The 12,138-nt window shown below is 55.3% G+C and overlaps 1 protein-coding gene across 2 annotated transcripts in view; it reads right to left on the reverse strand.

Moving 5' to 3' along the window:
• Positions 1–620: 620 nt before the first annotated feature.
• The window catches only part of IGSF21 (immunoglobin superfamily member 21), a 238,182-nt gene continuing 226,664 nt past the window's right edge, over positions 621–12,138 (reverse strand). For both annotated transcript variants that reach the window (XM_041765187.1, XM_041765188.1), the window contains exons 6-10: positions 10,882–11,356; positions 2,700–2,785; positions 2,089–2,281; positions 1,665–1,703; positions 621–851 (exon numbers count right to left, since the gene is read on the reverse strand). In XM_041765187.1, coding sequence (XP_041621121.1) covers positions 778–851; positions 1,665–1,703; positions 2,089–2,281; positions 2,700–2,785; positions 10,882–11,356 — 867 coding nt within the window. In that variant the 3' untranslated portion in view covers positions 621–777. The remainder of the gene's footprint in view (positions 852–1,664; positions 1,704–2,088; positions 2,282–2,699; positions 2,786–10,881; positions 11,357–12,138) is intronic.

Consider the following 12,138-nt stretch of genomic DNA (forward strand, 5'->3'; position numbering starts at 1 on the left):
TCATTCACTCACTCACTCACAATAATTGTTCAGCACCTAACACCTGCCAGCTAGATCAGTGGAGCTGCTTCATCCTGAACATGAACGTAATCATAGGGATGCCTGGGTGGCTCAGCAGTTGAGTGTCTGCCTTCAGCTCAGGGTGTGATCCCAAGGTCCAGGATCAAGTCCCACATCAGACGCCTTGCAGGGAGCCTGCTTCCCCCTCTGCCTATGTCTCTGCCTCTCTGTGTCTCTCACGAATAAATAAATAAATAAATAAATAAATAAATAAATAAATAAATTCTTTAAAAAACATAATCATAAATGCATGTTGTTGCATACCAGTGATGTTTGGGTTGGTTTGTTATGCAGCATTATTGTGGCAAGAGCTGACTATTACACTTGGCCCCAAGGAGCCTTGGATTTCCTGAGAGTATCCAGCCACTTCCCTCATCTGGGCGCGCTAGGACTGGAGTGGGATGATGAGGTGCAGCTCTGCTTCTCTTCCTGGGGGAAGCCTGTCTTCCATCTCTTCCATCACTCCCCACCCACCCCCAGTGCTTGTCCAGACACTGGGTGCCAGGGGGTGCCAGCTGTGGCTACAGAATAAATGAAAAATTCAGAGCCACAGACAAAGGTGGGGAAAATTGTTCTGTTTTAATTAAACTGACTGAAGAAGCCAAGACACAGACAGAAAGAGACTAAGAACAGACTGGAAATCGTTTAGAAAAGAAATGAAAACCGATCGCAGAGATGTCAGTGCTGGGCGGAGCGGCGGGAGCAGGGGCTGAGCCTTCACGTCAGCTCCAGGACCACTGTTAGGGCGAGCACCAAGGTGAGCCGGACGCCAGGAGGGCCAGAAGCGGAACCTGTGCCGGGCAGCAGGGAGCAGAGTCAGGGAGCAGGGTCAGGGTCAGGGTCAAGGCCACCGACCCTGATGGGCGCGGCAGGTGCGGATCCTGGAATGGCAGAGCTTCAAAGGGCCCTTGGAAAGTCTAGATTCAGCAACAGGATGTGCTAGGTTCAATCCCAGCACTGCCGCCTGTCCCACCAAATGGTGTATGACCCTTTCTCTGTCCCAGGCCTGCTGGGCTGAGCCTGGTGGCCACTGGGACCATCCAGCAGGGACTAGGTGCAGGGGCCTCCGTTGTGAATGTGCGATGGGCTCAGTGTGAGGAGGGGAGGGCGGGTGGGCTGGGGAGCAGTGTCTGGGGCCTGTGCGGTGGTGCTCAGGTTAGGGGCAGCTCAGAGAGGGTGGTATCAAAGTCTCCAGCCGAGGCACGTGTCTGTGCTCCCCACTGACCTATGGAGGGGTCCAGAGCCTGGAAGGTGGGGGTCACATGGGGGGCCCATGGTCAATGCCAGACACATCCTCTTGGGGCCAGGGCACTAAGTTGTCTGAGCTAAGACAGCTAGAGTCACGGGTAGAGGTGGGGGGCAGGGAGCACACTAGGTCCCTGGAAATCCCTCTTGGCTGGCTTGGGGTGCTGAGCCCTTCCTTTATTGCCTCAGCACCCACCCCTGATGACCTTTGACCCAGACTGCTGAACTAGAAGACAATCACCTGCCTGGACTCCAGGGAAAGGCAAGGGCACAGGCACGGGCGGCTGGGGGACCGGGGCGTCCTGATGCCTTACACATCACACGCTCTTAGGCAAGCAGCTCTGAGAGTGAGGACTTACCATTGGAGTCCTCTGTTCCTCTTGCAATATTTGGGTTTTCTGTTGGAAAGAACAGGATGAGAATCAGATTGGGGGGAGGCGTTCAGAGCTCGGTAAAGGAGCTCCCCTGTATCCAGCACCTGCTGTGTGGTGTCATGCATCTGCTTTCAGAGCAGCTGAAAGCCTCCCGGGGTGAGTCGTGTCAGCCCCATTTTACAGATGGAGAAACTGAGGGAGGTTAAGCAGCTTGCCCATGGTTGCCCAGCTGCAAAGTCATGGATCTGGGATTCGAACCCAGAGCTCCCTGGTTTCCAGTGCTTCGTGTAGGGCATCCTCTCGGGGCACATTCAGGGGCCCCGGGCTCTTGATGCTCCGTCCTCCTTGGGACAGCTCCAGCCAAGGCCGCCCCCGCTAGTCCTCCCCAGCCCCGGTCAGGGCAGCGTACCAAACACGATGAGCCGGGTGTGGGTGTCGGTGGAGCCCAGGGGGTTCTGGGCCGTGCAGCGGTACATGGAGCCGTTGAGCTCGGCAGGAACCCGCTCCAACACCAGCTCCTTCCCGTCAAACTCGGTGCTGCCGTCCAGGAGGCGGCTTCCGACCCGCGTCCACGTGAACATGGGCTCCGGGAAGACTTCGTTCTGTGTGGGTCGGGACAGGGGAGAGTCGGGTCACAGGAGGAACCAGTCTGCCGGAGCAGGGGGGGCGGCTGGAGGCCTGGCCTGGCCCCAGGGCTGAGAGCACAAGGCCATCTGATGGGTTGGGAGCGGCTGCCCGGAGCCCGGAGCCCCAGGAAGAGAAGGGCTCTCCGACTGGACAGGATGTCAAGGTCCGCGAGCTGCGCCTGCTCGGAGTTCTGGAGGGAAGGGCGAAAATGCGTGCACCTCTTGCCCTTCCTCTTCCACAGGCCAATCCTGCCCCACAGACCAGGAGACTGAGGCCCGCTGGCCGCGCTGGGGGCCAAGGGAAGGCTCTTGGAGCACGCCGCCAGGGATGCCCGTGTGCCCCGCTGCACCCCCACCTCCCACCACCCTTCCAGATGCTCAGAGAGAGGCCGACCTGAAATCCATGGACCAGGATCCTCACTGTGTCCCCGACGCGGGCTCTGCTGGGCGTCATCATAATTTTGGGTCCTTTAGGGGCAACTGCAAGGAGAGGAAGGCCAGGTAAGAGAGGTGTACGTAGGTATGGGAAAGGGGTGGCCAAGCGAGGAAAGGAGGCGCAGGGAAAATGGAAGAGAAAGTTCCAGTCCAGCGCTGCGCGTCCTTGGGGTCAGCTGCCACCGAGCCGGGAGCTCTGAATGGAGTCAGGCCCGCGCTCATTCGCACACAGCCCTCGAGCCCCTGCAATCAGCCACACCCTGTGGGACGTGGGCGCTCAATGTGCACAGAACAGGATGCCTGCCCTTGTGGGGTTCACCCTCAGTGGGTGACCGGGGTCAAGTCAGAGAACCCAGTGGACGGTGCCGTCAGGGATGCCCAGAAGGAGTCTCCCCAGGAATGACTCAGCTGCCATTGGGGGGAAGGCTGTTCCTGCAGCCGTGACTGCTTGAAGCACCCCCAAACTCCCACCTGCACAAACCCCTTGCCAGGCGGGGCTCCACCGTTACCGTCCCCCCACGGCTGGGTTAACTAGGCCCAGAGAGGGGACGCGACTCGCCAAAGGTCCCACAGTGTGGAGGAGAGGGGACAAAACTCAAGTCTCCCTTCTGCTCCAGTGCTCCTCCCACTAGGTAATCTGCCCAGCGGGGTTTTTCTGGAATTCCTGGATTGGAGGGGCGGCAAGGGGAGGGGGTAGACAGGTGTGGAGGGACCATCTCCTTCCTGGGGCTTGGTCCTCCTTGTCCCCTTCCCTCACATGCCTGTACAGCTTCTTTCTGGGCCCTTTACAGCTTGAGTCCTTGGGGGACAGGATGCCGGGGTCCTCGCTGTCCAGTGCATGAGAGAGCAGAAGGGCTGGAAGAGCCGCTGGGACCTCTGAGCCTATCCCCACAGGTTCACGTTGGGAAACTGAGGTGCATGGGCAACAAAGGGGCTTAGCCAAGGTCATCCACGGAGCTAACTTTCCATGTTGCCTGGGGCTCTTTCCCCCAGATTCATTCATTCATTCATTCATTCATTCATTCATTCAGTGATTACTGAGCTGCTCCGGACATTGACTTCGGCGGCGGCGGGTGGGGGGGGGGGCGCGGTGGGGAGCAGGCCGGCGCCTGGCCCCTGGGGGCTTACACGCCAGTAGGGCAGACGCTTCTCGCACAAGCAAGCGTCCAGGAAGGAGGCTGCGGGGAGCGTTAGCGTTATGCGGACAGGCACCCCGAGGGTGAGCGGTGGCCAGAGTCTCCCAAGGAGGTGACATTTCAGCCAAGACAGGAAACCCCCGAGGAGGGCTCTGGGGGAGGAGCACCCAGGACCTGGGGCTGGGGCACAAGGTCAGGGCCAGGGCGGGAGGGGCGTCCCAGGCTCGAGGAAGGGCCTAGGGTTTTGATCAGAGCGCCACGCTCCGGCCTTCTCGGGGAACGTCCTCCAGGGGTGGCAGCTGGAGAAGAGCTTTGTCCCCGGCCCTGGGGCTGGCCCGGGACCTCCCCCCAACCCCCCCCCACCTCCTCCTGCCTCCTCCCCGGTGTCTCCTTTGGCCGCTCAGCTCTCTGAGCAGCTCTCTGAGCAGGAATCAGAGCAGCCGGCAGATGTGGGTGGTCTCCCAGGCACTGCCAAGTTCATTCTCCGAGAAGGAAGCTAAAGGACTATTAATTAAACCACGAGCCGGGTGTCTGAAGTGCCACATGGGGCTGAGGGAAGACACACGGGAAGTGGGGGAGTGCAGGGAAGGAAGCTAGGGCTGCCCGTCTCCAGCTCGCCTCCGCCTCCGCCAGCAGAAGGAAGGAGCCCAGCTGGAGGTCAGGGCAGATTCCGGTCTAACGCATGCGCCCTTGGGCGAGTCACTTCACCTGCATCCCCCAGGTGCACGATGGCAACACCGAGAACCGTCCCTGACCCCCCCGCCCCCAGGCTGGTTGTTAGGGCCAATGTTTGCCAAGAGCCTGCTGCGTGCCAGGCCAACCCTCTGCATCATCCCTGTAATGAAACCAAGGCCTGGGGTGGGGGGAGTGGGGCGGGGATCTAGTAGCTTCCTTGCTGTCTTTACCAGCCCTCCAGGACTGTGAAGCCGGCTGCAGGTGGGAGCTGGGCACAGGGCAGTGTGGCCCTGGGTGGTTTGGTCTCCGTCTCGTGTCCCGCTGCAGCCAGCAGAGGGCGCACAAGGGCTCTGCACCCCGAGGATCAACCCCCTTCCCTGCCAGGTCAGATTCCTCACCGCCACCCCCTAGTCCTCCTAGTGACGGAGGGAGACGGAGCCTCACGTGCACAAGACCCCATTTTAGGCCTATCACCCATCCCGGTGCATCTGAGGCTGGGGACCACGAAACCCATTTTTCAGGCACTGAGAGTGTCCAATAGGAGTGTTCTCAGCCCCTGGACTTCCCTGCTGTCTACCCCTGGATACAGAGAAAGAGAGGGGGTCCAGGGACCCAGAGGTGGGGCCTGGCCTTCTGCTCTCTGATGGCCTGACCTGGATGTGTCAGTTCAAGTCGTTGAGCCTCAGTCTCCTTATCTGTAAGTGGAGAGAATAGGCTACTGCACTACAATATGAAATATAAAGTCATATGCATCCGACCAGGGCGTGCAAAGATCCTGATTATATGAGCTTCCCTCCTTACCTCTCCTGAGCAGTCTGCTCAAGAACGGCTTTGTGAAATCTCATGGGAAAGCCCCTCTAGGCGTCTCCAGGAATTTTGGGTGCTCACTAAAATATCCATCCATCCACCCACCCACCGACCCATTCACCCACCCACCTACTCATCCATCCATCCATCCATCCATCCATCCATCCATCCAACCACCCAGCCACTCATCCATCCATCCACTTATCCAATCATCCACCTATTCACCCACCCATCCATCCATCCTTCCATCATCCATCTATTCACCCACCCACTCATCCATCCACCCATCATCCATCTATCCATTCATTCATCTACACGCTCATACAGCCACCCATCCATCCATCCACCTACCTACCTACCCATCCATCCATTCATTATCCATCCATCCATCCCCTTATCCATCCATCTATCCTTCCATCATCCATCTAGTTACTCACCCACTCATCCAGCCACCCATCATCCATTCTATCCATTCATCCACCCACCCACCCACACAGCCACCCATCCATCCACCCACCTACCCACTCATTCATCCATTCATCATTCATCTATCCATCCATCCCCTCACCCACTCATCCATCCATTTATCATCCATTTATCCATTCATCCATCCACCCACCCATCCATGCATCCACCCACCTACTTACCCATTCAGCCATTCATCATCTATCCATCCACTCACCCACTCATCTATCCATTCATCATCTATCTGTCCATTCATCCCACTCATTCATCCATCCATCCACCCATCTGCATATTCATCCATCCATCCTTTCATCATCCATCTATTTAACCACTCATCCAACCACCCATAATCCATCTATCCATTCATTCATCCACTCATCCATCCATCCACCCATCCACTTATCCATCCATCCACCATCTCATCATTGCCCCCACTCATCCATACACCCACCCATACACCCATCCATCCATCTTCCATCTATCCATCCATTCCTCCACCCACCTACTCGTCCATCCATCTAAACATCCACTCATCTACCCATCCATCCATCTACCCACTCATCATCCATCCATCATTTCATATCACTCATTCATCCACCCATCTAACAATTTTCCATCCATCCATCCCTCACACACATACCCATAAACCTACCATTCCACTCATCCACCTACTCATTCATCTGCTCTATACATTTAGTTTTTTATTGTAAACCTAATATATGTCAATTATCTTGCAGGGCAATATAGAGGATACAACGATGAATAATAACAGTAGCTTGGGACACCTGGGTAGCTCAGAGATTGAGCATCTGCCTTTGGTTCAAGGTGTGATTCCAGAGTCCCAGGATTGAGTCCCACATCGGGCTTCCTGTATGGAGTCCCACATCGGGCTTCCTGTATGGAGCCTTCTTCCTCTGTCTAAGTCTCTGCCTCTCTCCCTCTCTCTCTCTCATTCTCTCTCTCTCTCTCTCTCTCTCTCTCTCTGTGTGTGTCTCATGAATAAATAAATAATTAAAATCTAAAAAAAAATAACAGTAGCTTGTATTTACTGAGTACTTACTCTGTCACTATGCTAAGCACTTTGTACGTATTGCCTTATTTAATCTTCTCAGCAACCCAGAAAACTATGAATTAATTATAAAACAGGTGCTCACTAAGTAATATGTTAGGGATAGTTGAGAGGCTTGCACCCTGTGAACAAGGCAGATAGAGACCCTGCCTGCATGGGCTTTAAATTCCAGTGGGGGATCCAGGGAATAAGGAAATACATTATATGCTTGCAGGTTGAGATAAAGGTGATGTCAGAAAATAAAGCAAGGCGAGCGGTTGATGGGGCCAGGAGGAAGAGGCTGTTTGAGATAAGGTGTTCAAGGAAGGACCTTCTGAGAGGAAGATTTGAACAGAGGCCTCAGTGACAGAGGCCTTGAGACTATCTGGAGCAAGATTATTTCAGGCAGAAAGGAAAGCCAGTGCCAAGTGACAGAGGTGGGCCCGAGCTGGGCATATTCACAGAAGAGTGAAGAGGACCCCGTGGCTGGAGCAGATGGAGCAGAGGGGAGGGATGGGTGAACACCGCTGGGATTTGGTTTTAAATATAATGGCAACTGTGCAGGGAAATGCACTCTTCTTAAGAACACAATGTGACAATCTCAGTGTGAACACCTATTAACCACCTTCCCAAAGTCTAGAACATTCCCATCCCTCTAGAAGATTCCTTTTTGCTTCCTTCCACCCTCCCTAGGAAGACCCTGTTCTGACTTCTATCACCAGAAATGTCATGTTCTAGCAGTTTGTTATGTAAATGGAATCATGCAGTAGGTCCTCTTTGCTGTCTGGCTGCTTTTGCTTGGGATACGGTTTTTGAGCTCTGTCCCTATTGTTGGTTATAACAGGAGTTCTTTGGTATGGACGAGAAGTAGTTCATGGTACGAATAGACCACAAATTTGTTCTCCCATCTTCCTAATTATGGACATCTGGTTTACTTCTAGTTTTTATTATTGCTCTTGTGATGAATAAAGCTGCTGTGAACATTCATGTCCAAATCTTTGCGGACATACGCTTCCATTTCTTTTGGGTAAACACTCAGGAGTGAAACTCCTAGGTAGTAAAGTAGCAGTTGGTACGTAACTGCTAATAGTCCAACGTAGTGGTTCTGTTTTATATTCCCACCAGCAGTGCGTGAAGGTTCTGATTGTTCTATGCCCTCATCAGCATTTGATATCGCTGGTTTTTCCAACACTAGCCATTCTAGTCGCTGGGAAATGGCATATCTCACTGAGGCCTCAGTCTTCATTTTCCCGGTGACCAATGATATTGTACACTGCTTATTTGCTTATTGGCCCTTTGTGTGTGTGTTTTTTTTAATTGAGTTGTCGTGTCATTATTGATCTATAGTAGTTCTTTATATATTCTGGATACAAGTGCTTTGTCATATATCTGTCTTGGGAGTATTTTCTCTAGGTCTGTAGTTTGCCTTTTCGTGTTCCTAAAGGTGCCTTTTTATGAGCAGAAGCTTTGAATTTTGATTCAGGCTAATTTACCCATTTCCAATTTTTCATTTGTTGTCTTTTGTGACCTTTTAAAGAAATCCTTGCCTACCTGAATGTCACAAAGCTACATTCCCACGTTTTGCTTTCGAAGCTTTACGTTGTTGGGTTTCACATTTAGGCCTGTGATTCATCTCAGATTAATTCTTGTGTGTATGGGAGGTAGGGGACTGGGGTCATTTTGTCCTTAAGCTTGTCCGGTTGTTCAGGGCAGCCTGTTAAAAAAGACTTCTCTTTCCCCATTCAATGGCCCGGGGGCCTTCATCAAAAATCAATTGACTTTCTCTATGTAGGTCTATTTCTGGACTCTATTCTGTTCTATCAGTCTATTTGTCTACCACTGGAGAGTCTGGGGTGGGTGTGTATCTGTGTCATGATCTGATTTATATTTTAAGTAGTTCAATCAGGACAAAGAACAGAGAAGGAGAAGAGTGGGAGCAGAAAGACCAGTCTGGGGCCAATGGAAGAATCCAGATGGGGACTGGCAGTGCTTGGGTTGAGTGGTCAGAGGGAAAATGGTGAGAGGTGGTTCTGAGCCAGGGCTTGATGCTGGCTTGGATGTGGGCTACGGGAAAAGAGCAGGAGAAGCAGGTGACTCCAAGGGTTCTGACTCCATCAATGGTAAGAACGTAGTTGCCACCTGCTGAGATGGGTTCTAGGAGCACCAGGCGTGTCTTCTTGTGGGGAGCGGCTACGGAGCTGGGGAGGACATCCTGGCAGAGGGAACAGAGGAGTCACAGGGAGGCGTGCTCTGATCTTTGTCGGCCTGACCTTCAAAGTCCCCATCAGATGGCTGGATTCTGTGCCCCGGGCTCATCTGCCCACCCATCCCACTGTCTCCCCACCATGGCCAGAGTGCAGGGTGCCCCCCACTCCCTTGGGAACCCTCCAGCTCATTGCTCTGTCCATGGGTCATGCCAATGCCCACTGGCTCTGAGTGTCCTCACCAACAGCCCCAGCAGGTGGGCAGTAGAGCACAGTGGTGAGGCATGTGGGCCTGGGGTCAGACCTGACTGGGGGACCTACAGGGAGGCTCTCCAAGCCTGGCTCCTCTTACTTATGAAATGGGAATGATGACAGCATCTCTCACTGCCCCAGAGGCACATTGCCCAGGCGCAAAGAGATCTCACGAGGGAATCATCTTGCATAGAGCCTGGCTCCTGGCACTTACGAGGTCACAATTATTGGCTCCCTTCAACAGATCAGAAACCCAACGCTCAGGAACCCTGAGGCCTGAGGTCACACCAACACACAGCGGTCAAGGGTGGATGGGAAGCCAGCCCAGGATCTCTACTCCTTCACCCAATTTGGCCCCTGCACATTGGTGGCCCTGCTGTGTCCCCCACTCTGCAGGTCCCTGGGGCGCACGCACAAGCCCATGCATGGGAGCCAGCCTCGCCCTTGCTCTAATGATGGGGTGGAGTGCACACACCAACATGGCTCCAGTCAAGGGACCCGCCTGGGATCAGGGACAGGGCAGGTGAGCCCTTTAGTCTGGCTTGGGGTGTGGGTGGGATGGGGGTGGGGCAGGCCAGTGGCAGCACCCCTCATAACCCCCCGGGTGTGAGATGTGAACTGCAAGCTCACCTCTCCAGCTGCTGCGAGGTCCTTGTCTGGTCTTTCTTGCTCTCGGCTGGGGGGTGGGGCAGGGCACCATCCCAGGGAAGCCAACATTTGGGTCAGGGGGGAAGGACACGGCTTTCCCTGGATTGAGGCTGCTCTGGCTCCCAGCCGGGGAGGTTCAAATTCCAGAAAGAACAACGGGAAGTGCCGAGGGTCCACAGAGTGAGGTAGGGGCAGGCTCTGGGTTGACCAGGTCCCAGCAGCCAGCACAAGGCCTGGTTGTAGGGGTGCCGGTGAAGTCTCTCCAGAACGACAAGTGGCCAGCACTCAGGTGGCAGTGGCTCATGACAGTGGATGTGCGAGGAGGCGCAGTGAGAGGCTAAGAGCGAGACTCTGGGGCCGTACTGTCTGCCTCTGAGTCCGCGTCTGCTTACCTTGAGCCATTACTGGTTCTGCAAACTTCTCTGACTCTCCATATTCTGGATCCCCACTGACCAAATTCCCCTGACCTCTGGCCTTCCTGACTCTGTCCGGCATACTCTCCCGACGCCCCTGTGACCCCCCGTGCACCCCAACCCAGCTCAGCAAACCTTCTGAAGAACCTCAGCTCTGGCAGCGCCTGGGTGGCTCAGTCGGTTAAGTGTCTGTCTTTGGCTGACGCTAAGGTCATGATCTCGGGGTCCTGGGACCGGTCCCTGCATCGGGCTCCCTGCCCAGGGGGGAGCTTGCTTCTCCCTCTCCCTCTGTGATCCCTCTCGCTCTTGCTTGCTCTCAAATAATCAAATAAATCACCCTAAGAACCGCAGCTCTGATCTCTGTGCCTGACGCCCGTCTGCCCCACCTCCTCCCCACGTCCGTGGTGGCCAGCAACCCAAGCACCCTACACCCCCGGCTCCTCGCCACCCAGCTCTGCAGGGGGCCTGCAGCACGGCACCCACCAAGTCTTACCCAGCGTGACCTCTGCCTGCATGGGCATCGACAGCGCTGGGTGCTTGACCTCACAGCTGAAGAGGGCCTCGTTGTCGATCTGCGGGTTGAGCGTCCAGGTGAGCAGGGCGCGCACCTCCACTGTGCCGTCACTGCCCGGGGTGTGGCTGTGGCGCAGGAAGTAGATGGGCTCGTTGCTGTGGACCCAGCGCGGGAACTCGCGGCTCACCACCGTCTCTGGGACGTTCTCGGTGGTGGGCTGGAAGAGGGTGCTGGGGTCCGGGGTCAGGCTGCGGGCGGGGCGCTCTGTGTAGGGACGCCCACCCCGGTTCTCGGCGTCCAGCAGGGACAGGGACCTGTGCATCTTGGTGTCGTCCAGGTCGCGGTGCAGGAGGCTGCGGAAGGGCCTGCTGTCCTGGAGGGGGCCCGAGCTTGCAGCCGGCGGCTCGGACAGGGGCACTGCCTCGATGGGTTCCCCGTCGCGTTTGAAATAAACCTGAAATGGCAAAGAGGGTGTGGGAAAGAGTTTGTGGGGATGACCCGGACCTCCCCATGGATCTCAGAGGGGCCGGCCGCAGAACGCCAGTTCTCCCGGAACCTCCCCCTCCTTCTGGATGGACACCAGCACCCCCAGCACGCCAGGTCAGCTCAGTTTGGGGGGGACACACAGCCCCTAGCGGCAGTGCCTGAGCCCATCACGGCCTTTGCCCGCAGGTGAGCGGCTCTAGCTCCAATTTCCTTACTTTTTTTTAAATTTGTTAAATTAAATTATATTTTATTTTATTAAGATTTTATTTATTTATTCATGAGAGACACAGGCAGAGGGAGAAGCAGGCTCCCTGCGGGGAACCCGACGTGGGACTCGATCCCAGGATCAACCCCAGGATCATGACCTGAGCTGAAGGCCGAAGCTCAACCACTGAGCCACCTGGGCGTGCCTCTAATTTCCTTACTTTTAAAGGGGACTTAAGAGCACCTCCTCGTGGGGCTGTGGATGCTTAAAAGACACGGTGTACCCAAACAGGGGCCGCCCCTGCAGCAGCCACCTGGGCTCCAGGGACCGCCCGTGCCCACCTGGGGCCGGCTTGTGGAAGAGGGAGAAGGTGGGTGGGCCCCGGAGAGTAAACTGAGCCGCTGTCGTTGTTGGAAGAAGAATGAAGAGAAAAGGATCTCCGCGTGGGTGCGACAGGGAGGAAGGACACAGGTGTGTGTGGGAGCCAGCGAGGGGTGGGGATGAGGCAAACGGGCGCGTCTCCTCGTTTTTTCTGCTAATGGAGA

The sequence above is a fragment of the Vulpes lagopus genome, chromosome 8, assembly GCF_018345385.1.
Source record: "Vulpes lagopus strain Blue_001 chromosome 8, ASM1834538v1, whole genome shotgun sequence".
NCBI lineage: Eukaryota > Metazoa > Chordata > Mammalia > Carnivora > Canidae > Vulpes > Vulpes lagopus.